The 24,488-nt window shown below is 44.7% G+C and overlaps 1 protein-coding gene across 2 annotated transcripts in view; it reads left to right on the forward strand.

Moving 5' to 3' along the window:
* The first annotated feature begins 3,747 nt into the window (after window positions 1-3,747).
* The window catches only part of ELOVL6 (ELOVL fatty acid elongase 6), a 79,132-nt gene continuing 58,391 nt past the window's right edge, over window positions 3,748-24,488 (forward strand). Inside the window, exons 1-2 of one of the 2 annotated variants that reach the window (XM_071431755.1) lie at window positions 3,786-3,849; window positions 4,007-4,068. In XM_071431755.1, the coding sequence (XP_071287856.1) occupies window positions 4,055-4,068 (14 nt within the window). In that variant the 5' untranslated portion in view covers window positions 3,786-3,849; window positions 4,007-4,054. Of the gene's footprint in view, window positions 4,069-24,488 lie in introns of both variants that reach the window. The other variant, XM_071431753.1, reaches the window with a different exon arrangement.

Below are 24,488 nucleotides of genomic sequence, written 5' to 3' on the forward strand. Positions count from 1 at the left end.
CCCATATTTGAACTTTTTTGTCTTTTGCTTCTGCATCTTGCCTCCTTGCCTTACAAAACAGATTCTTTTTGTTGAGTTCTGAACAATGAAAGTCAATGTATTTTCTCTCCCATTTACTGATATCATCCTATTCAAGGTATTAGGGAAGGAAGGATGCTGTTGGTGTTGGGCTTTCCCCAGCTTGTATGGTTGCAGCACTCCACAGGTCTGCAGATGTACTGGCAGATAATGCAGAAAAAGACTGGTGTCTTTTGCCTGTGAATGAATACCATCTGGGATATGCTGAGAACTGCTACTAGTGTGTGCAAAGATAGCGAATACAAAATTGGTGATTTATATGGAAATGGCTGTGAGGAGGGAGATCTTGCTGTTGGATTGTGCTTTATATACAAGATGTCATGTGATCTAAACCCACAGACATTTTCCACTTCTTGCCACAAACCACAGGCTAGAGCTTCAGCTCAAACTGAACACTTCTAGTCCTTATGGCTGTGGAGGAAATACTGAGAGGGCCTGAGGAGGTGAAGCATGTGAAGACAAAGATAAAATTACCACACTTTCAACAGTAAGCTTTTATTGAGCCAGTCTAAACCATAGCCCTGACAAGAAGAGGGGCAGATTTCCATCTGAGCTACCCACAAGGGCTGCTGCCCAGGCCTAGCATGCATTCTGCAGCTTGCCCCTGCCCATCATCTGTTTTGTGATAACTGGCATGAGCTGCACTAAAAATATTTCAGGAGAGCTCAGATCTAGGTGGCTTCAGAGCACACAGGTGACTTGTAAGCATGTGATCAAGCTGAAGTCCCTGGGTTCTGTAGCGTGACAGAAGGGAGTACATTGAGACAGACTATTTTACAGGCCTTAAAGATGACACAATGACCCTGCTTTACATTTCTTTGTAACACTGTAATTCAGGTTAATGTTTACTATTAATTTATTATGTGCTAACACTTCCTGTGTACATAGGGTTGCTTAGACCTAGCATGGAATTCATTCAAGCAACTTCCCAGCTGCCCATGGTTGAGATCAGGAGAAATGCAGTAGCACAAACAATTTGCAGGCCTGAGTTATAAGGTAGACTTGGGCTGGACATCAATGCCCTTTGTCCATTTTTGGTTCATTGCCTGGCACTTGATGAAATCTTTCTCTATGTTAGGACCATTCATTCCTGATACTATCTCCCATTACCTTATCTAAGAGCATCACTGATTTGTTTCTAAATAATGGGGTATATAGAAGAACCCAGTTTTCCATGGCTTCCATTATTGCATGTTGCTTTCATTTCAAGTATGCCAAATCACAGACTGAGAGATTAAATCCTTTGATGCATTAATTGATAGAGCTGGAAATAAGCTCTTGAGCACTTAGGCCTTCTTCAAGTCTTTGTGTGTTTTAGTAATCAATGTCACATTTAAATCACAATGTCAACTCTCATTGCCACTTACTATACCTTATGTTGACTTAAGCAGTGTAGCATCTCATTTCCCAGCAGCTGCTAAGAGTTTAGTTGAGACCTAGCTATACATCAGCAAGACAAACTATTCAAAATTACTTCTTACAGCAATAGAAGCCTAATGGTTTTTGCAATAAATTAACTCTATGACACGGAGGGAAATGTATTTGCTTAGTAACAGAAATGATAATGGTTAGGTGCCCAACCTGATTAGAGAGTTATCTGTAAATCCTGAATGAAGCTACTTGCATTATTCAACCAAAAGGTCTTGGGTAAACAGAAACAGCATAAACATATATCTGGTAGAAAATGTATAATTTACCTGCTATGCCTTCTACACAGCCTTAGGAGACATGCCAAATAAAAGGAATTAAAAGTAATGCTCAATGACTATCCACTTACTAAACGAGATGGGCACCCCATAAAAAACCACAATATAGAGGTATGCACATGAACAAGCACATAGGGACTAACATTGTACTCTCTTCCTCTTGAGACCTCATCATTCTCCCCACCTCCTTTCTCCTGAGAGACATTTCCTACTTTCACTTCAAGTTTGTGCTGTTATGTGAGAACTAATTAAATTACTTCAAAAATGGTTACATAAAAGTTATTTTCCTTTAAAATAGACTGTATGTTTTTGTTTGCTGTTCTTGACTGTGATCAGTTTAATCAAGTAGAAGCAGGTCTTACAAACTCCTCAAGGCTAAGAAGGTTTTTGCTCTTCCATTGTTCACACAGATTTTGCAAGTGACCCCCAAGCTTGAGGATTAACTTGTAGATAGTAACATGCTAGGGGAAATTTTTAGGTAGAGCAGGACAGGAAAGGAAGTAAGATTGATTCACTGAAGATTGTTTAACCTATGCAGAAGTTGTGAGAGCTATGGAAAACTTGGAAAAGTCCTCAGTGAGTTTTTGAGACTCACATGAATCTCAGTAGGGTTTTGTATTTCCAGGCTGTTTATGTATATTTCCTGAAACTGTTCCAGTAAATTTTCAAGTCTTGCTGTGGCTTACCCTCTACCTGATGTCTTGCACTCTGCAATGAAGGCTGAATGCCACTTGGATGCTTTGCGAGTCTGGTTGGCAGCTGATCTCCCAGGTAGACAGAAACCCTGCAGGGGCAATAGTCAACCTCATCTGAAGCCCCATGGCCATCCTAATCCTAAAGGAGCCCTTGTCATAACATATCATAACCTTCAGCTTCATCCTGTGCACTCCACCAGCTCTGGCACCAGCTTTAGGAAGCTGCCAATCTAAGGGAGCAAGATATTCAGGCTAATGTGCTGAAAAACATGACTTTGAAGAGCATGGTAGTCCAACTGCAAGCAGGATCATCAGACTGGTTAGCTGTTGATGTCTCAATACGTGAGAGCTCTCTTTTTTCATTTTCTCAGTGCTTGGGTTTAATGATACTAAAAGCTTCCATGTCAATGAGTACTGAAGTCCAGGAAAGTCAGGAGAGTCCTGACCTTGCTGGACCTGCTTGCTTACACTGGCTTCTTTGACCCTGTTTTCCTCTTGCCTTAAGACTGCAAGTTTAATGGGGGCTGGGACCAACCACTCTTTTAGCTTGGCTTGTACTGCAGTGCACGTCCAGGATGCTGTTGGAGTCGGAAGAGCACAGCTGGAAACATCAGCAAGTGGCAGATGAGACGGGAAGGAAAATTAAGGCTACATAAACACTGTGTGACCCAACTGCGAGAGCGGCTCAGCAGGTGATGGTTAGACTTAGGGTCTCTGCCCCATGCTCCACCAGTCCCACGCAGACTGTAACATCCGAAAGCGTGTCTGTGCACAGCAGGGAGCTCGGGGCAGCCTGGCTGCAGGACGGTGCCCCTCGCATGGGGACACCCAGCTACAGCCCCTGTCCCCGGAGCAAGCTGGACCCGGCTGGGCAGGGGGGCCGAGAGCCCACTCCCGCGGGATGAAGGCAATTGCAGCAGGTGCGCTGGGGTCTAAATGCAAAAAAGGACATGTCGGGGGTGTGTAGGCTTCTTCTGGGGGAGGGTATGCGTCTGCCTTTCTGGCTAAATTCGAGCCCGTGCTTTTTAGTTCCCGGCTGGCCGGCAAGGGCACGCAGGGCGCTGCGGCATGGATTCAGCACAGGGGTGGGGGCTTCCTATTTTTGTAGCTATTTTTGTCAGCCTGCGGTGTGTGTGTGGGGGGGTTCCTCCCTGCCAGGAGCGCAGCCCCGGCGCGGTGCACGGGGGAGCGCCAGGGCTGTGCGAGGGGCGGCGGGGGCGGGTGTCCCGGGCGGCGGCGGCGGCGGCGGCGGCGGGCGGGCACTAAGACCGCGCCGCCCCCGGGCGCTGCGCGGCGGCCGCAGAAGAGGAGGAGACCGGCGGGCCCGGGAGGAGAGGCGCGGAGGGGAGCGGAGCTATGTTAAACCCGGGGTACCGCTGAGGCGGGGCGGGCCAGGCCAGAGGCGGGGGCTCTCCGGCGGCGGGCGCGCAGGGGCCCGGCTCCCGAGGCGGCGGCAGGCAGCATCTCGGCGCGGGGAGCGGCTCCGCAGCCACCGGGCCAATGAACATGTCAGTGTTGACTTTGCAGGAATACGAATTCGAGAAGCAGTTCAACGAGCATGCGGCCATCCAGTGGATGCAGGAAAACTGGTGAGTGCCGCCCCCGGGCCCCGCCGCCCGCCCGGATCGGGGACGCGCTGAGCCCATCCGGGTGCGCGGGTTGCGCCCGGCCGGCGCGGTGCGGCTCGGCTCGGCTCTGCGCCGCCGTGCACGGGCACACGGGCGCTGCCGCCGGGGCTACCTGCGCGCCCGGGCGGGGTCCACCCCGCCGGGTTACACAAGGCCGGAGCATCCCGCCGCGGGCGCGGTGCGGTGCGCTGCGGGGCCCGAGCCCCACCGCCGCCCCCTCCCGCCGCGCCCTGGCTGGCCCGGCGGCGCAGAGCCGCACACGTGCCCCGGCTCTGCCCTCGGCCTCCCTCGCCTCCAGCCCTGCCCGACCCTGCCGCTCGCCGCGCTGCAGCCTCGTTCATACAAGTTGCGCGTTTGCCCGCGCTCCCCGCGGAGCCCCTCTGCCTTTCCCCTCCCCTCCCCCAGCTCGTATTAAACTTCATTTGCAGCCATGCGGTTATTAACTTTCCCGGCGTGTGCGTGCGGCCGGGGAGCCGGAGCGAGCCGAGCCGCGGCGGGACCCGGGCTGCGCATGGACCGTCGGGGCTCCCCAGGTGGCGGCGAGCCGGAGCCTGACGGCCCCGCAGAGGGACCCACGCTCCCAGGCTGGCCCGCCGAAGGGGAATGGCTGTGCCGGCAGGCTGCTCTCTGCCAGGCACTGCCCCGGGGACATCCCCGGGCCTTGGCCGGTAGCAGGGAAACGAGGATGGAGAGAGCGCCCCAGCTGCCCTTCCCCCCTCCGCTGTGCTCGGGGCCGGGATCCCTCTCTCGATGACACTTGCCCACCTTGCCCCGGTTCTTGTCCTGGCTTTGTCCACCTGCACGGGCCTTGTGTTCACAGTCTGCCCCCACTCAGCTGTGCCTTGCTGGGGCACTGTCCCTGACCACCCTCTCCTAGTGCCCAGTCTTGCCCTTTCTGCTGCTCCTTTCTGCTGCTCCTGTGGTCTCTCTCTCCAGCTAGCACCCAGCTTTTGCATTGCCTGCATGCCCTCCCCTGGCAGGGCTGTGTGCCCTTTTGAGCTCCTGAGTGAGACCTTTCCCCATGGCACCCTCATGGGACAGTGGTAGTATAGGACTGCCTCTGGGCCCAGGCTTTGGTGTCTACATTTGTAGGGCAGAGTGGTCCGGGATCCTAGGTGGATCTCAGCCAGGGATGTGCTAGAATCCTTTAGTGATTTGTCTGGGGAATTTTAAGGACAATATCGTTAAAATGACCATTTAAGTGCATGTATGTCTCCCTCTGTTCTGCAGGTGATCTCATCACCTCTTGGAGGGTGCCTGGTGTCACTCATGTTTCAGGAGAAAGGAGACCACATAGATATTCTTGGGCTGGGAGTATTGGATGCTTCCCATTCTGTCCATGTTCCAGAAGAAAATTGGCATCAGAATAGGACATGCTGGTGAAAGAGGATGGAGGGGGATACATGAGTACATATAATAACCCAGGAGAGATACAGTTTATTTTAAAGAACATGCCTAGCAACTAGCACTCCTGCATCTTCTCCTTGACTCTCCTGTGCTTCATGATGTGACCTTGAGAACATTACATAACCTCTCCTAGGCCTCAGTTTCCCCAGCAAAGAAAGACCAGAGGAGTGGGGGATAATAATGCTGAAATGTTATGGGGTGCTTTAATTACTTAAGTAATATTTACCGAGTGCCTTGAAGATGCCAGGTACCACATAAATACTAAGCAGTGTTATTGAAATCCCTCTGGCAGTTTGATGTGCTGCAGAGGTCGTCAGCTGGGATTCCGTAACGCTGGGCTCCCACTTCCCGGGTTCAGAGGAGGAGACTGTCAGTGTTACACTGCTGCTGTACAGCTAGAGAGGCACAATCATACATGTCCACATGCTTTTCAGTCTAGTTTCACCTTCTCTGAGGAAACTGATCCGTTAATGTCTTTGATTCTTGTGAAAGTGAAGGAGAATGATCTTCCTGTGTCCTGGGAATGTTTTTGGAAATTAAATAGAGCTGTAGCCTCTGAGGTCTCTGTTGTGGCAGGCTTTTCCTGAAGATGCTGCTGAGGACTCTTAAAAGTTTCAGGTTAAATTGTGCATTTTTATCTTGAAGAAACACTCTTGCTTAATGAAACAGGTGCTGTTCAAGTATTTGGGTTTTGCAGGGAGCTGAACTGGTAAAATACAGCAGATTTTTTTTACTTCCTTGAGGATGACTCAATAGGTCTGTGTATGCAGACATCAATGTCAGAGTACATGGCTCCTGCACTTTGTAGGTGTAGCCTTAATGTACACATCCTTAACATAAGAGCCATCAGACATGAAGTTGTCAGACAGTAGTATGTAGGGATAAGCATGTTTCTTCATTCTTGGAGCAGGAAGACAGACTGGGGGACATGCTTAAGGAAAGACTGGCAGGATTTTATACTGTAATTGTTATTAAAATATTTAAATCAGGGTGCCATACTATTACAATGTCTAACATGAAGGTAAACAAATTCTCTAGGTGTGGCATTTGCTATTTTACTCATCTCAGAACTATGTCTTGTTACCTTACAACATGCACACACACACAAAAAAGGCAGTAGGGTGTTAGGGGGCATGAACTGGCTCTAAGGAGTTGACCATGACTTTTGGATTTTGAAATGTCTGACTAGGTTGCATATGAAGATGTAGCCTAGTTTGAGGAGGGATGTGAATCCTTTTACATATCCTCTTGAGTTCTGAGCTGGTTAAAGCACCATCATGCCCTTTTAATTAAAACTGTGTAAGCCTAAAGCTGGAAAAGCTTGAACTCAAAGCCTGGGGGTAGTGGCATACACCCCTAGGTACTGGTATGGTTGGTCAGGAAGGATCATGGTGCAAGGTCTGGTTCTGTTCAGCCAAGGCTTGCCCCTCTTTGCCTTGGTCCTTTGAGCCTGATCCAAGTTTCATCACTCCCTGGGGCAAGTGTATGTCCTCTGCCCTCACCAGTAGCTGGCACCCAGTCTTTTCTTTCCCATCCCAGGGCTTGTTTCCTTACTGCCATTTGCCCCTGAAAATCCCATCTGAGGGCATATTGGTATAATGGCAGTGAATGAGCTCCTCCTTGCTTCATTCCAGATGGTCCTGCTTCACTAGATGGAGGAGGACCCCATCCTGAAACATGCATGGCACTGAGACCTCTTTAAAGCTTGGGCCTGGATTAGCAGTGCTGTAAAGAGGCTGCTGTTTTTGAGGAGAAATGAATAGTCTGTTGCCTGATACTTATGAGCAGATAGGTTTCATGCCTCCCTGAGTGCCTGGCTTTATATTTACGCACACCTTTATGGTATAGCCCCCAGACTGCCTGGTTCTCGTGCAGGGAGGCAGCTTGGAGACTGCAAAGATGGACCTGCAGTCTGCTGGTCTCTGATAACAAGAACTGCCAATTAGTTGCCTTCCCTAAATTAACAATGGCAGGATTTCAGGAGGTTAAAGAACAGCAGGTCCACTTACTCTCATGAAACTCCTTATACTTTATTTGGTGGGAAAGCTGTTATTGGTACATGTTTAAATATAGTGCCATCGAGTAGCTTTGCATTTAAAATAAAGTATCACTTTAAGATATTGTCACGTTGTACTCAAATCATTGGAGGTGTGATTTCAGCATGTTCAGGATTAAGTCAAATATTTATTAAAATAATTGCTTTAAATGATTTCTCAAATCAAACTCTCTCAGCACCTCCTCCCAAACTTCTTCAAAGAGGGAAGTGAATGAAGTAAATAGTCTGCAAAGGATTTTTTTTCTTTAAACTGCTGCATGAGAATTAATGCAACTCTAATCCTTTATTTCTTATGAATAAGTATATTTAATATTTGTGGAGAAAATTCACAAATGTTCTGTCAGACATGCAGCAAAAAGTGTTGTAACACTGAGATACTGATTCCCAGCTGCAGCCAGTGAGGCAGCAAAAAGCTGGCGGGTGCTCAGGAAAGGCAAAGTGACAGAAATGCCTGGATGGAGTAGTGACCGCCGGAGTCCTTCTCCATCGTGCTGCAGAGCACCAGGTTCAGGCAGCAGCACGAAGTGACAGTCGTTCCTGTTATAATTGTCTGGCCAATAATAATTATCTTCAGATGTCTGCTGACGAGGGGCTCGCCAATGGGGAGGCAGGAGGCCTGTGCTGACTGCGCTGAGATTATCTGGGAGAGCTGACGTCACACCGGGGCTTGCCTAAAATGACAGAAACTTTTCCTCTGCTCCTCCACCGGCTGCTGCAGCGCTCCGGACATCCCTGCCCCAGCCTGTTGTCCTCCTGCCAGCTGCTGCCCTGGGCAGGCTCTCCTCACTCCTCTCTCATTCCTCTCCTGTTTTGCTTCCTAAAAAGCCAAGGTTTAACCCTTGGCAGCTGGCAGCATGCTCGCAGGTAGTATTGGGAGGAGGGATGAGCAGGATGAAAGTGAAACTGGTTATTCCCTAAATATGCTGTTGGGCTCTACTGCACAAACTGGCTGGTTTTGTTATTACCTGAAGTAATGATTCAGTAAAGAGAGAAGGACTGCTGGGAATTTTTTGGTATCTGACGACTCAATTCTGAAATCAACTCAGTGGACCTTAGATGGGGATAACTGTTTATGTATTTGAAAGAAAACATCTGTGCAGGAAGTTATTTTTAACCTTTTGTTACCAAAACTTTTACGTGAAAGAGGCAGAAAATGGAGCCAGTGCTGGGAGAAATTTGTCCTTTGGTGTTACTTTCTTTCAAGTCAAAACTAGAGATAAATGTGGAAAGTCAGATGGTCAGCTAATTTGGATTTGTAAATGCACTTGCCTTTTAATAATTCACACAAGCACCATCATCCTAGACAGGTTTGTTTCCTAAATGCAGAACAAGCTCTTCTCATCCACTTAAGCTGCTCTTACCTCATGCAGAAATCAAGAGTGAGAGGCTGTGAGTGTATCTCTCCAGGCATATGTACGTAGCAGCCAAAAACTGATGTAAATTACTTTGCCCCCCCCAGCCCTGAGTTCTTGCTAGATGCCAAGTGAAGGATGTAGAGAGGGATGCTGCAGTCACCCTGTACTTTCCTCTGTGCTGCAGCAAGGACTCAAAGGGAAGATATGAATTGGTTCTTTTCAACAGAGAGACTGTTTTACTTGAGCAGAATTCAGTTGGCCCAAAAATTTAGCCTACCTCCTCCACATGTCATTCTCCAGACAGGATTTTTCCTGCTCTCTTGTGCAAATTGGCTATAAAGCTGACAGAGCCACCAGTGCATGGCAGAGATTAGAGGATCCCACTTCTTTGCCTTTCTTTCATCCTTCAGGCCTTTCTGAGCCAAAAACTGGTGGTTTGGACTACCACAGGGTTTTGGCTCTTTGAAAATAAAAGGATGGGAGTCTGTGAGGAATAACAGTAGATGTCCTTTCAGAGTTCAGGTGTTTTCTGTCTCTGTGGGTTTGGGGAAGAAAAATTTTTAAAATATGGTGGACACCAAAATGTCATCCTGAAGACAAAACGTCAGTGTCTTCTTGATTCAGCCTACCACTGAAACATAGGCATTGACCTTTTGTTTACTCTGTTCCTAGAATATGAATGTATCAGTCATCATGTTGCCTCCGTGATTTTAAACCTCTTGAGAGTGACAACTTCTCTTCTACTTTGTGAAACACCACATAGTTCTGGGAATAATAAACTTATAGGAGTGGAGCCAGGAGTAGTTTAGGAGCTTGCCATCATCTTCAGAAGTGAATATGACATTTGGGAACATTGACGTTCCAAAACACTTTTTGGAAAGCTTTGTTAAGAATTTAAGTGCTTTTTCTTTTAATGGAAAAGAGCAGAGATTAAAACATTATTTTTAACTGTAAATTTGTCTGAAATATGAAAGAAATTTTTCACTTGCCCAGGCTATATCGATATGTGAGATGTTTGTGTAACAAGATTACCTGTGTGGTGCTACCCAGTAATTTTTTTCTTACCAACAGTTTTGTCAGCCCAGTTGAGCCTTCTCCTAGGTTGGAGTGGTAGGGTTTTTTCTTCTGCTGTGCTGCCAGAGTGTCCCAGACTGCTGCTACTACAAGCTGTGCTGTTCCTTTGTGCATCCCAGCATCACATCTCCTGGGGCTTTCTGGATTCACTGGGGAAGGCTGGTGCAGCCCCAGGGGGAGCTCTGCAGGGACAGCCAGGTTAACGTTTCGCAAGCTGTCAACAGAGCAGGAAACAGTGAGGCTGTGGCTGCACCCAGGCTAATAGAAGGAGAAAATTGTATCAGTTTGTGTGCAAGGTTTGCAAATATTATGATTGCTTTCAGTGCCAAAGTAGCAATGGTACTGATACTGCCCTTCACGGTGTGCCTTGTACTATGTGCTCTGTTGCAAACCATCAGTTGCGAGACTTGTTTGTTGACTTTTGTGAGGACACAAACTTTTTTTGGTGTGAATTTTATTTACATACTAGGAGCAAGGTGGAAAGACTCCAAAACCAACATGACCTCAGTTTGCCTGGAGAGGGACCCAGGTCCCACAGAGCAGACATGCCATGAAATGATGGGCAGAGCTTGCATCTGCTGAGCAGTCTTTGACCTCCTGTGGGAAGAGCTGGTATTCAGAGTGGGGAACAAGAGGGGGAGATGCAAGGCAGTGGTTTACCTTATGCCAGGGCAGTAGGGATCTTGCAGAGCACAGGCAGTGGTGTATGGAGTGCATGGCATGCAGGGGAATGATATCTCTGAGGATGTGGAGAGCCTGACTTCAAACTGAAGGCAGCCATAGCCACTTTTTAGAAGATGGGCATCAGTCAGGTGCCTGAGTCCCATTATTTCAATGGAAATTAAGGACGTGTGTCATCTCTGAAAATTTCTCTTTGTGCCTTAGTTCCTCTGCTGTGAAATAGGGAATAATAACTTTGTGGGAATATTCAAAGTTGGCTTTCTGCTGTGCCGCAGAGGTGATCCTGACGTGGTAAGACCTGTATATAGCTACAATACAGCAGTACCGAAAACATAATGGTCTTACACTATTGCTGTGCACCTTTACACTTGTATAGCAGCAAAGAATACTATATTCTTGCCAAGGATGTGGGGCAAAGTTTGTCTCCTTGATTGTGGTAACTGAGGACTTAGAAGAGCTGCTGTAATATTAGAGGCAAGACAGTTTATCATGGGATTAAACTGCAAAAGTCTAGACCATTTCTAATTGCAAATTTATGAAAGGAACTGTCCTTCAAATAGTCCAGTAAAACTTCAGGCATCAACATCTGATGATAACTTTTAAATAGAATTTTTAAAATTTGTTAGTAAATAGTTTCAGTATGTGAAGTCTGCAAACTGAATAAAAAATGAATTGGACGTCATCCAGGTTGTGAGCTCGTCAGATTGAATGTGTTGATTTTGGTATCTGATGGCCTCAGTTACCCCTGGACATAAAATTTAAGGTCAGTCAAGAGTGTTATTAAGGCCAAATGTCTGCTCTATATGTCTTGAGCCATAAGTAGTATAAATACACCTGGAAAGAGCAATCCCAGGGAGTGCCAAATAATGTTTTAAGGGGAAGAACAATGGGCCAAGTTCATTTTTGAAAAAAGAGGCCTCTTATCTTTTGACTAATAAAATTTCCTGGGTTTCAGTTCTCTTTTTCTTTCTTTTTAAAAAAAAATATTTGGAGCCATTAAGAACTACTTAAGATAGCAGTAAAATCCCCTAAATATAAACAAAAGTGGGATGCCAAAGTTGTTGCACTGTGCCATTCAGATAGTGGGTTTATTAACAAATGTTTAGAAAGTCTGTCTTTTTCCTTATGTGATTTTCCTTTTAGCTTTAATTGGGAATTTACCCTCTGGGTCCCCTGATGTGATTCTTCTGACTGCAGGTCCTCTGTAAACATAATTAGGAATTTTGTTGGTGCCAAGATACATCATCTCCAGGCAGCTGAAAGCCGTGGCTTTTCTTCCTTTTTGTTCTCCCTGGTGGAGCTGGCTGTCCAACTCCTTTTCCATGTCTTTGCAGGTCACAAGCAAAAGAAACATTAGTTATTAGCAGGACATTATGTAGACACCTTGCATTTCAATTCCTTCTTGTTTCCTCACTCACCTTGGCTTGACAGCCAAGCAGAAAACTCCAAGCTGCTTTGTCCACCACATGGATGTCTAGATGCTCTTGTCTACCTCGACTTTCACAAAGACTTTTGCTTGGCTGGCACAGTAGCTCTGGGGCTGCCAGCTGCCCTGGACCCTGTTGCACCTCAGCCCTGATTCCAGCTGTGGACAAGGATCCATCCTGTTCCATGTGTTCATGGCGTCTTCCGTGCTCATGAGCATCCAGCCCAAACCCAGCCAAACCCATGGGTGATTTCACTGCCTTTCCCAGGTAAAAGCAGAAGCTGTCGGGATGTGCTAAGTAGAACTGCTGATGAGAGTGTGCAGCATTCATTTCAGACTCATGATGAAACAGGTTGTTTAGCAGGTAGAAGTATTTCAGGATGCATAATGTTGTCTTTACATTATTTTGTGAGGGCATTTCCCCATTATAGGCTTTCATAAAATACTGCTATTGGCACTGTCTGAAACAAAATACTGCCCAATTCAACCTTTGATCTGACCTGACTGCTCCTGTGTGCTTAAATATCCTATTTTGATCACATGTCTGATAAAGAAAATACTATTTTTGGTCACACAACAACTGTCTGGAAGTGACATTGCCTCTTGAAATGTCAGTGCACACAGATGATCAGATTATTTTGTTACGCCATTATTTGGTGTTTTAGCACTCTGTAAATACTGTGGACTTAAATACATTTTTTTAAAATCTTACTTGGGAGTCTTTGCTAGGCAAGATTCCTTCTGGGCAAGGCACTGCCCATGGATGCAATGAAGAACTCTTATCTTGCCCCTAACTTTGGGTTTAGTTTAAGACTAGTACTCCAAGCAGACAAAACTCACTATTTTTTAAAAGTTTAGGCAAATTATTGCTTGGACTGTCACAGCCAGATCTGTGCTGCTGCATTGCCACCATCTCTGTGACCCAGTGGGGAGTTTTGCTTCTGTTCCACTGGGGAGAGAATGGCTCCAAACAGCCAAAGACCATGAAGTTATATTATAGCACTGAAAGGAATCTTCAGTGTCCTTGTTCACTAACTTCTAATATCAAGACTGAAATGCATATTTTTCAGTTTTAAGAAATTCACATAAGCTTTCCAGCATTTTCCAAGAGCTCGTCTTCTATATCAGTGCTTAGATCATGGACAAATTTTAAAATTTTGTTTGAAAGATAGGATCAACACCAGCTATTCCTATTGTAATTCTTGGAGCCTGACTGTCTCAAGGCTGTTGTGCCCAGGATGCTCACACTTTTTAGGAAATAAAGGAAAACGTTTTGCTGAAAGAAAGATTTTGAAAACCAGTCCCCTGATGTTTGTGAGAGGTGGTCCTTGTGTAATGGTTCCCCTGAAAAAAGATGGTAGTTACAGTGGATGTGCTTCCCAGATCCTTCCAGATGTGTCTTTTGATCCTGCTTGAGATGTTTTGTTTAACGTCTGAGATTCTGGTATTTGATGATTACAGACAGTTTGTGTTACTGTTCACTCAGTCAGGTCCTAGGAGCATCTTGCAGGCACTGGTGATGGCATTTGTCTGACCACAGATGCCTGCCATGTGAGGTGTCTTGAGTCATCAGGAAGTGGGCAGCTGAGAGAACTAAGTTTTATTATAAAACCTCTCCCTCTCTTACCAAATGTAGAGACTCAGGGAGCAAACTAGACCATAGTTATTTCTCCTGATCCTTCTTCCTTCTTCTCCCTCATAATGCATTTTTCTCTTTTTTCAGGTACCTATTTGATTTTTACTTTCTCCCACTCTTTTCCCATTCCTCTTTCATTTTCTGTATATCTTTTTCCCCTTTAGGAGCAGTTAAGTCAGCAGCACAAGTGGCTGGGGAAGGCCCTGGATGTTTCTGCATAACACCCTGCCCAGTGGGAAACAGCTGGTGCATATTTTGGTGTTGGGCTGGTGGAGCTGGGCAGCACGGGCCTGGCCTTGAGCTGTCTCTGGCTGAATGTAAAAAACACTGCATCAGGGTAGTCCCACTGCCATCTTCTGAGAAAATCACTTTGTTTCTGGAATAAGGCAATAATAACCGAGGAAGAGTACTTGCTTGTACCTTTGCACAGCCCCATGGTATACTGGTATAAAAGGGCCCTCTCTTTTAAAAGCCACTTCCCAGTCACTAAGTGGAAAAATACTAAAGTTAGTCTGTAGTAAAACGTAAAAGATTTAGTTCCTAAATTTATGGCTAAATGTTGGCTAAATGTAATGTAGCATCTGGTATGTAAAACAATTATGACAATTCACATATTTTGAAATGGTCATTACTGTAAATGGAATAATTGGAAAAGATGCTAGGAGAAAATGAAGAGAAAAGTTGTGCCTACATTTAGAAAAAAATACGCCAGGCTGATAATATGGGCAATCTGGAGATTGGAGAGAAACTGTAACTGGAAGAGCTACCAGAGCTTTTTATTGTGGGGTGAACAAGCAGAGCTCCTTCCTCTGCTTTCTGTAGTGGCATGCCATTGATGGGGAGGAAAATTGGATGAGGGTAACAAAACAGGATCTGTTAGCATTGATCGTGTATTGGCATTAAAGCTGGGAATGCAGATTTTGACCTCAGGCTTTCCAAATGTTCTTGGTTTAGCAGTTCTTGTGACTTCAGCTCTTGGGGTGCCATGGAGCATCTTTCCATATAAATTCTGGTGGCTCTGGGGTAGGCATGCTAAGTGTGTAAGATACTGAGGGTGGTCCTTTACTGTGCCTCAATGAACTGTTGCAGGTACTGTGACCAGTTTTCATTGCTTCCAGTAAAATGGCATATAGGATTGAGGGACATTTTTGACAGACCACAGGTATCTTGCCTATGCTTTTATGATTGTGGTCCAGCATTTTGTCTTTACAGGCTGTGTCCTGATGACCTTAGTTGCGATCCATATTTATTGCTGGCAGAGTTAGACTCCTTTCCATAAACTAGATAGTGTTGTGTCTGTTTGCAGGGGGTACGAATTTGGCTTCAGACATCTTTAACCCACTTACCTTGTTTAAATTTTCAAGACTGAGTCTTGACTCAATGGAGTTTCAGGTAGTTCTTGTGTTGTAAATTAGCTGTACATCTTGAAAGAGGGACACTTGTGTTCACTGTATTACCATGAAGAGTTATGGTATTTTAAGATTCCTTTTTCCTTTGCTAAGATCAAGACAGAATTCCACAGTCTCATTCCTGGTGTTAGATGCCTTAATGACACAAAGTTCTGTAATGTAGCATTTCAAAGAACAGGAAGGATGCCTTGAAAGTGGTGGATCCACACAGCCACGAGGGCTGCTCTGAGAGCTGCCCGAAGCCATTGCAGCTGGAAGTCTTTCCCAAATGAAAATGACCATTTCCACTGCCTTTCCCCAGAGGTCTCTCATCTTAGCTCCCAAGTCCTGTGTGACAGTAAAAGAAAGCAAGACTTTGGTTCCCAAAACTTCGGAGAGTCTCCCATTGCATGTACAGACATAAACTTGGTACCATCATGCATTTTTCCTGGCTGCTGGATCAAATGCTCCCTCTTGAATGTCAGCCAGTTTGTGAGGCAACAGGGACAGTCTCCTGGTCAGCCAGGTTGCACAAGGGGGTGACATCAGGGTGGGATGCTTTGGGTTTGCTGGCAGTGGAGCAGTTTCCCAGGGCTGAACTTTGGCCCCATGCTGCACACGTGGAAGCACTGCCACAGCTGGGTAAACTGAGCTGCCTTTCATGACTCCTCCTGGGACTGTGATCTCCTGTGGCCGAGTGGAAGGGACCAGCAGAGGCAGTAAACTACCACACTGCTCCAGCTGCCTTGCCTGTGTAGCTGTCCTGAAAGCAGTCCTGGAGGAAGCACAGCATGGAGGTGATGTGTCCTAGGTAGTACCCATGGTGGCATCTGCACTCAGGTGCTTGTGTGCCCAAACGTTGCACTCACGCAGTCTGAGCTGTTTTGTTATGGCTGCATGAGGGGGGATAAACACTCTTAAGTGGTGAACTGAGCAAACTTCCCTCTCTAACTGGATCCCACAGTCTGCTGTGATAATGCCCTGTGGTGTGGTTCATAGACTATCCTGTTCGACCTGCTTCATTCAAAGAGTGGGTAAGGCACCTATCCAGAGACCTAGAGACTGTCAAGGACCTTAATTATTAAAATTGGAGCCTGGGATTCAGCCAAGTCAGTGGGAGACATACCTGTGATGGGAATGGGAAGAGGATGTAAATTTTTGAGGATGAGTAATGAGATGGCTCTACCATTACCTGTAGCTTTGGTGCAGACAGAGATCTGAGTGCTGCTGAAGTTGGACTTCCCATAGGCTTCCTGCAGAAATACCGATGGAGAGTTTTAAATGCAGGATCTGGGTGGGGAGTAAATGATTAAATGTGGGAGAACGCTAGAAAGCACGGAGACTAAACTGAAAAGGGCTTGTTTCCCAGAGTCAGGCTTAGATGCAGTCCTCTCTGTGCAAGTGTTTTTCCTCCAGCATAGAGCTACCCAGTGTTGAACGAGTTAATATGAGCAATGGCTTAGGCTGCCTTCTGCTGCGCTCTGGGGTAGTGGCTGTACACTGCAGAAAGCCTTACAGAACAGAAAGAGGAAAGATGTCATTTTAAGTCAGGCTGTGTTGACTCATAGGAGACATTCTGAAGGTTATGGATATATGTTAAGCAGGTATTAAATATCTCTTGCTTTATAAATATCATTTACAAAAGCAAGTATCCTTCAGGCACCAGAGTGTATAAGCATGTCAGTTAATTAGAGCCTGCATTTTCAAAGTGGCGGAACAACAGGATTTAGATCAGAAAAACTGCAATAAGTTTGCTGATGACGTGAAATCCAGTGACTTCTGTAAAACTTCCTGGCTTTGTGCCTTGCTTTTTCTTCCTCCTCACTGCTTTCTGCAGCTGTGTCCCTTGGACTTTGTGCAGTGGGTTGTGATGTGTGTGACCCCAGAGAGGAGCGGTGCAGTCCCATTCCCCATGGCTGCTGCACAGGTTCAGCACTGATGGGGACACAGCAGCACTCTGAGGCACTCAGTCGCTTCTTTTGCAGAAAAAGCAGGCTGGCAGGAGGAAGAGCCAAACCACAGGCTAAACAGGCTCGGTGGAGCATTTCACGGCCTGCAAAGTGACCTGGCTAATCCTGGAAACCTGCAGCCTTTATTGTGACACCTGACACAGCCAGCCTCCTCCAGATTTCCATGTTCACATCTCTGTCTTTCTAAACATGGCACAGATTTTTTTCCTTTCTCAGGCTTAAGGATGGGGGGAGGATGGGGGCAGTGGAAAAAATCTACATTAAAACCTTCCCAAAAGCAGTATGAAAATTTAGAGGTCCCTCTGCAAAAGGATGGGGGCCCTTACATCAGGATGGTCTTCCAGGTTATCAGGGCTGTGACTTTGCAGCGTGAGCAGCCTGGTGGTGCATTCAGAAATGCTTGCCTGACTAACATATTGCTTACATTTGCTGACTCACTCTTGCACTGCCTTTTCTTTCTTGTTCCCTGCATGTGTTGATTTTTATCTCTGCTACTAGGGCTGTGTCCCAGACACTGTATAATCATCGTGTTTGTGTTCGGCTCCTGTGTCGGTGGGAGGTATTTGCATTTGGATACAAACGTTAATATCGTTCACTCACAAGGGAATAACAGCAATGAAATACAGGGGTCTGAAGACCCCTGGGATGGGAAGGAGTGCAGGGGCACTCTGCTCTTGGACAGGGCCATCCCCAGCATCACTGCCTGGCATTTCACACCACCACCTGCATTCAGTCTTGCTGTCTCTTCAAGCCCTACTCGCCCAAACTGTTTTGGACAATGAATTTAAATTCAGAATCACAAAATATTTTGAGCTGGAGTGGACCCGTAAGAGCCATCAAGTCCAACTCTTCATGAATGCCCTGTAGGGAGTTTCGTGTTTCACCTGCAGAAGACTCTAACGCAGGCAGCCTGTGTCTGAAAGCACTTTCTAAGTGGGAGCCATACATGGCATGGCTAAGAATGTCAGCAGAGCTTCTGGGCCCCACTGTACTGCTTTTCTAGGACAAGTGTGGGTGATCAGAGGCCCTGCCCTGGTTGTAGCTTGCTTCTGGAATGGATTCATCTGGCTGCTCTTCACCAGCTGTGCTGCAGCAGCCCTGCCTCCTCACATCCCAGCATGCTTTCCCACTTCCAACTCTCACCCAGAGCCATTTAGTGTCCATATCTCTTGCCACTTCAGAGTTCCTGGTTTTGATATGCAATGTCCATATACTTCTGGAGGTACAGCTCATTTCTGAGATGTTTTTTCAAATACCACTGATCCTAAGTGATGGTCCTAAAATGTTTGAGGGTCCAGGTTATTATACAAGGACATTTTGTCTTCAAGTTCTTTCCCTTTAAATCCCAGGCTCCTAAACTTTTTGTATGAGTAGCACAGATGATTGCAACTATCTTGTCTTCTCAATGGTGGCTTCAACAAGCCACCATTTATTTTTCTTGTCCAGCTTGTTTAGGTCTAGTTTGAAGCCCATCTCATTAAGTTGTCATTACATGATGCCCTTTCTCTTGTTTTAATCAGATGATGTTCAGTATTTTCACATAGTCCTCATGCAAGGACACTGTATGGCCAATTACCAGGGAACTAATTAGCAGCTTCTTCCTCATGGTTCAAAGAGCACTATGTATGAGTTCCCATAAGATCATACCACACAGCATCACCTTGCAGCAGCATTGCTGTAAACAAAACATGCTGTTTGCCTCTCTGCCTTCTCCTTCCTGCTCACCACTTCTGTGTCAGCCTAGCTGCAGACAGACAGCGCTCCCCAGCAAGAGGAATCCAGCTTCCATGGTGCCTTCAAAACCTTCCCTGAGTTGGAACTGCAGCCTCTCTGTGCTGGTTCTGCACATCAGCAGCTGAGCAGAGCCAGGCTTCTGAGTGCCTGGACACTTTGAGGGCCTTTAGCCTGGAAAGGGCTGCCTTTCTGGTTCTTCTTAGGCATGATTGTTTTTCTCAAGTTAAACAGTATTTATAGGATTTCTTTTTGCAGGTTTCAGTATTCCAGATTCAATGAGATCAGAGATATTTAGCATCTGCAAACAGAAACTTCAGAAAAATCTTGGCATTTTTGATTGTGATTTTGTAAGTGCTGGAGGGAGTTAAACATGCAGCTTCTCTGGTGTCTTCTGTTATCTGTTTATTCATAGTGGAAATGACTGTCAGCTTCTTGAATCAAGCTCTGAAAGCCCTCCAGGCATTTCAGTGGCAATGCTAAGGACTTGTGCCCAGTTTTACTCACTTTACCATTTACATTTTTGTCATTGATTCTGAATACATAATGGACTGAGTATATATTCAAACAATATCAGGACAATGTGTGCTTGTACACATAATTTTGTACACTTGTTAATGCACTTTTCTCAATCCCTTTGACAGCAGAAAGCAGGCTACAGTCTGCTTTCACTTGGAGGGGCATGCGGTATGCCTGAAATCCAGTGCCCCAGTAGTAGAAATACAGCCCTACCATCTGCCATGGACTTACCCAGACTGCACTGGAGTGGGATAAAGCTTTGGAACACCTGCAGTACATTGATGGTATCATTGTGTGGGGCAGTAAAGCAGAAGTTTTTGAAAAGGGGAAGAAAATTGTCCAAATCCTTCTGAAAGCCACTTGTTTTTACTGGGTCTCAAAAGCAGTGCCTGGCCTCTTGAACCCCTACGGTGGGAACTAAATGATGAGCAGAGCTTTTGTTTTACATTAAATTAGCCCATCTTCTCTATCCCAGCTTCCTCTGAAATTGTGTTGTACTTACTGGCAAAGAGCATCTAGCATGACCCATTTGTAAGCCATATATTTAGATTTATTTTGCCCAAGTGAACAGAAGCCAGTTCCAGAACAGACAATAATACAAGGGCTTTAATAATGATGCCTTATCTTTATCAGTTAGTGGTAGTGTGTATCCTGGTGAGGTCTACTCTACAGAAATATTTCTTCATTTCTGTTGCCTAAGGTGAGCAGCAAGCTTTTTCTTCAGTGTGACACACTCTCACAGGACTGGGTGAGCAGTGGTGCTGGAGCAGATGAACCCCCTCCAAACTGCAGCACCTGCTCCCAGTAATGTTTTATGTTCCTTCATGCAGCTGGATGATGAATTTCTGCGATGAAAAGCTGCTTCAGTGCAGAGTTTAAAATGGAAACCAGGACTTTGCCACCCAGCTTTCAAATCCCCTCTTTCAGAGAGTTGAGGAGAAAGCTTTGTTGCCTTACCAGAGTACCCAGTAGCCTGGAAACCCAAAGCCTGCTCCCACCCTGGTTGGCCTCCAAACTGCCGACCCTTCAGTTTTTTGCCATATGCCTTCCCCTGGCAACTTGGCTTCTTCTGTAAGATAAAGAAAGAGGTTTGTACCTCTGAAAGATGCTTTAGGCTGCAGGCAGCATCAAGGAAATATCCATATATTAGTTACATGGATAGTTAGATCAGATTTTCCAGCTGTTTATTTTACAAGCCTGTTGCGGCATCACAATGCAGTTAGAGGTTATTAAGTCCAAGTTGTTAATTTTAATGATTTTAATAGAGCTGTAGCATTCCTATTTGATCCAGTACTACTTACTGGCTTATGTTGCATGTTGATACTTTTTTAAAGTGTCAGATTTGGCAGCTCTCTGAAAGAGTACCTGTATTTCCCAGATACTTGGATGAATTTCTTTCTGCTGCTGTTAACCAACATAGACTTCTGTCTAGGCATTTATATCTGCATTTGGACTAAAATTGAAAGCCATCTGCAGAAGGAAGCCTGATGCTGTTGCTGTAAGCAGCATCACTGGCTGATTTTGAAAATGGTGCCTGTATGTGTCTGCCAGGCAGAGGCATTGGGTGGAAGGCTCATTGAGAGAGACAGAAAAAGATTTGGTTTGGTTCAAATGAGGCATAAAATACTGTACCAGCCAAGGAGGCCTAAGAAGCTGCCCAACAGACCATGCGACCTTGTTCACTGAAGTGAAGCCTAGCACAAGATGCTTTCAGCCCTCTTCAGATTCCCTGGGAGAAACATCCTGCTGGCTAAAGCACAACAGAATAAGTATCAACCACCACTTTCTTCTGTGTTAGTTAAACATCTTTTCTTTAGGCTTAAAAGTGCTTATCCACTAATTCAGTTTTAAGTTTCAAAGTTTCTAGAGTACATTAGCATTTAATCTGCCTTCTACTAGCTAGCAATTTTTATCCTGATTTGCAGTGATTAAAAAGTAATCTAGGTAGGATTTGGTGGTACTCCAGGATTCAGGCATTTTGATCTTTTAAGTCAGATTTTAAACTAAATGTACATTACATGTACACCTTATTTAAAAAAAATAGAATCAGATTTTTAATGTAAGGACTATTGATGGTTTTCTGATTTACTTGCAATTGTATAACTGTAGCCACACAATGAGTACTTTTCATTTGACTGGTGGCATCTTCTGTGGCTGGTATCAAAAAAGTACAAAAGCAGTTTGAAAGTCTTTACCTGTGGCTGCTATGTTTTTGCTATTGTGTTTTAGGAAACAAACTCAGGCAAAGCTTTCACTAATGCCATAAGGACAAGTTTTTTCTATACCATGAGCAGCCATAAAATAATGCTAACTCAAACAGAGACTCGAGGCCATATGAATACTTGTTTCTCTTATAGAGATTATCCCAATGTGGCTTTCGTAAATATTTTGTCAAGCTTTTCTGTCTGTTGTTTTCTTTAGTGTATGTTGGCACTACATGTCTGCTGACTTATTAAACAATGAAGGATCAGCCTTTGTTGTTTAATAACTTCAGGTAATGTGTGCAAATCCTGGACTTTATTTATTTGACTGGTTTATGAGTAAATCCATCTCAGTGTTTGTTTAAATCTACTTGAGTCTTAAGCGGTGAGGATGTTGATACCCTATGGATATATTGCAGGTACTTGCACATGACAAATTTTGTTTAATTACTACAAATTACCACGTGGGAGTGCTGATTGGGGTACATGACGTGGACCTGTTGGAGTGAGTCCAAATGAGGCCATGAAGATGATCAGAGGACTAGAACACCTCTCCTGTGAAAAGAGATTGAGAGAGCTTGATTTGTTTCTTCCTGGAGAAGGGGATTTTCTGGCGAGACCTTAGAGCAGCTTTCCAGTGCCCAAAGGGGGGCTATAAGGGAGCTGGAGAGGGACAGTTTGCAAAGTCATATAGTGGTAGGAGAAAGGGTAATGGCTTTAAACTGAGAGTAGATTTAGATGGGATATAAGGAGGAAATTCTTTACTGTGGGGGTGATGAGGCACTGGGAACAGGTTGACTGGAGAAGCTGTGGACGCTCCATCCCTGGAAGTGTTCAAGGCCAGCTTGGGGGGGTCTTTGAGTAATGTGGTCTAGTGAAACATTTCCCTGCCCACAGCCAAGGAGATCAAGGACATTGGAAATAGATGACCTTTAAGGTCTCTTCCAACATCAGCCATGTCGTGATTCTATGGTTTTCCATAAATACACCATCATTAGTATTCTTCTAAATTCTTCCCAGCTGCTTATTAGTTCATAAAGGGCTACACAGCACTTTTACTGGCTAAATTCAGTGATTAAGCATGTATGAGGAAACCCATCTAACCAAAGCTCTAGTCTTTGGTTCCTGGTGTCAGTGCTTTGTCCATATGACTTTCATCGCTTGCCTCTCACTTCCTCATGTTATGATCTGTTTAGCTTAATATATCTTTTGATCTTTGGCTTGTAAGCGGAAGCAATAAACATTTCTTTAGTGTGTCAAGGGCTTTGTAGAGAGAGGAGTCTGTTGTGCCATTAGGTAACTGTTTAGTGAAATAGCTTATCCCACTGGACACTGAAATGCATTGAAATGGTAATCCTATTTCTAACCTAGGTTAGGCAAAAAAACTGTATTTGGACTCCTCACCAAATGTTAGTGTGTTATCCAGTAGGCTGCAGTCACACTAATGTGAGACATTGATTTATCACCCTTGAGTAGAAAATAGTGGCATCCTTGAGTAGCATCATGCAGTATCTCAATTTTACGGCACCACTCAAAAGCAGATGTAGTGAGCATTGTTTTGTTTTTATTGTGCCTGCAGTCACTGACACATGGGGATAACCCCTGTTTCCATTTCACTGTGCATGGTGTGTACTCTTGTGTTTTATATCATTGCATTTTACTTGGTACCAGCCTGGACTGTGGTCCAGTATGAGGTAGTACTTTTCTCTCACTCTGGGAGCTGCTTCCAGTTTACCTCAGGGTGAAGATGCTGCAAATCTGCATGCAAAAAGTGAAACATTCAGGCCCAGGTTTCAACCATATTAGAGTTTTTGAATATTGAAAATCTTTGATTTACATTCTTCAATCCTATTGTGAATGTGAACTAGGTCTAAATTTGCAACATGCTGTACATTTTAAAGTTCATATAAGTTCATTGAATTCAGAGAAGATTTAAAACCTTTTAGGGTTACTTTTTCAAGTGAAATACAGAACAATGCTGTTACTGTTCTTTTGTATATAATTCCATTCTGTGACTTCTTCAGTTATGTACAGTACATTTTTGGTATTACTTGGGTAATGTTCCTAAGTCTGATAAGAGGTTAATTTAGAAGATCTAATTTTTATACTTCTGTCATTTTAGCAATGTGGTCTGGAATATATTAGCAGAGTTTTCAGCATTATATATTTGTCATAGATATATATTATATATCTTCTGCAAGTAGATTCATAAGTCAGAACCAAGTTCTAAGTCAAGTAAGTAAGAAATAAAGTATCAAGTACAGACATCCAAAATCAAAAAGCATGAAGGTTTAAGAAAAAAAAAGCATAGGCTTTAATGAGATGTAATGTTCTTACCTTGTAGAAAAAGGTCTCTAGGGAAAGATCACTGTTGTCTTTAGGTTATTATCTAGTCATATGTTTTTCTACTAACAGCTTATCTCTAATACAATTGCTGTTTGGTTATAAAATAATTTTCTTTGAGACACAAAAGTTCTCTTCTCTTATTTAGTGTTTCTTGTTTTTGCTCTCCATAGGTGGGACCATAATAACTGTCCTACTACACAACATACATAGCAGACCAAATAATGGCACAGCAGTGTTTTGCCAATTTTCCAATAGATCAAATAAGGCAAAATCAGGTAGCCAAATTCCTGAGGGCATTGCAGCTTCAATGTGTGATGTGTGTGAATCTGGATGCTCTGCACAGGACTTCACATTGGAATTAACTATGGAGACAGACTTTGTATTTAAATGGTGATCTTTCAGAAGGTGATAAAACAAGATCTTAACATTTACATAAGCTGTTCCTCAGCAACAAAAGATGATGCAGGAACCTGCACAGGTTGGTGTGACTAGACTAGAGTGTCCAATACAGAATGACAATAATTCCCTTTACTATCTGTTATCAGTAGAAGAATGATGGACAGCCCAAACTGCAAACTCATGTAGACACTG

Source organism: Agelaius tricolor, unplaced genomic scaffold (genome assembly GCF_023055355.1).
Source record: "Agelaius tricolor isolate 1412-34295 unplaced genomic scaffold, bAgeTri1.0.p SCAF_8, whole genome shotgun sequence".
Classification (NCBI taxonomy): Eukaryota; Metazoa; Chordata; class Aves; order Passeriformes; family Icteridae; genus Agelaius; species Agelaius tricolor.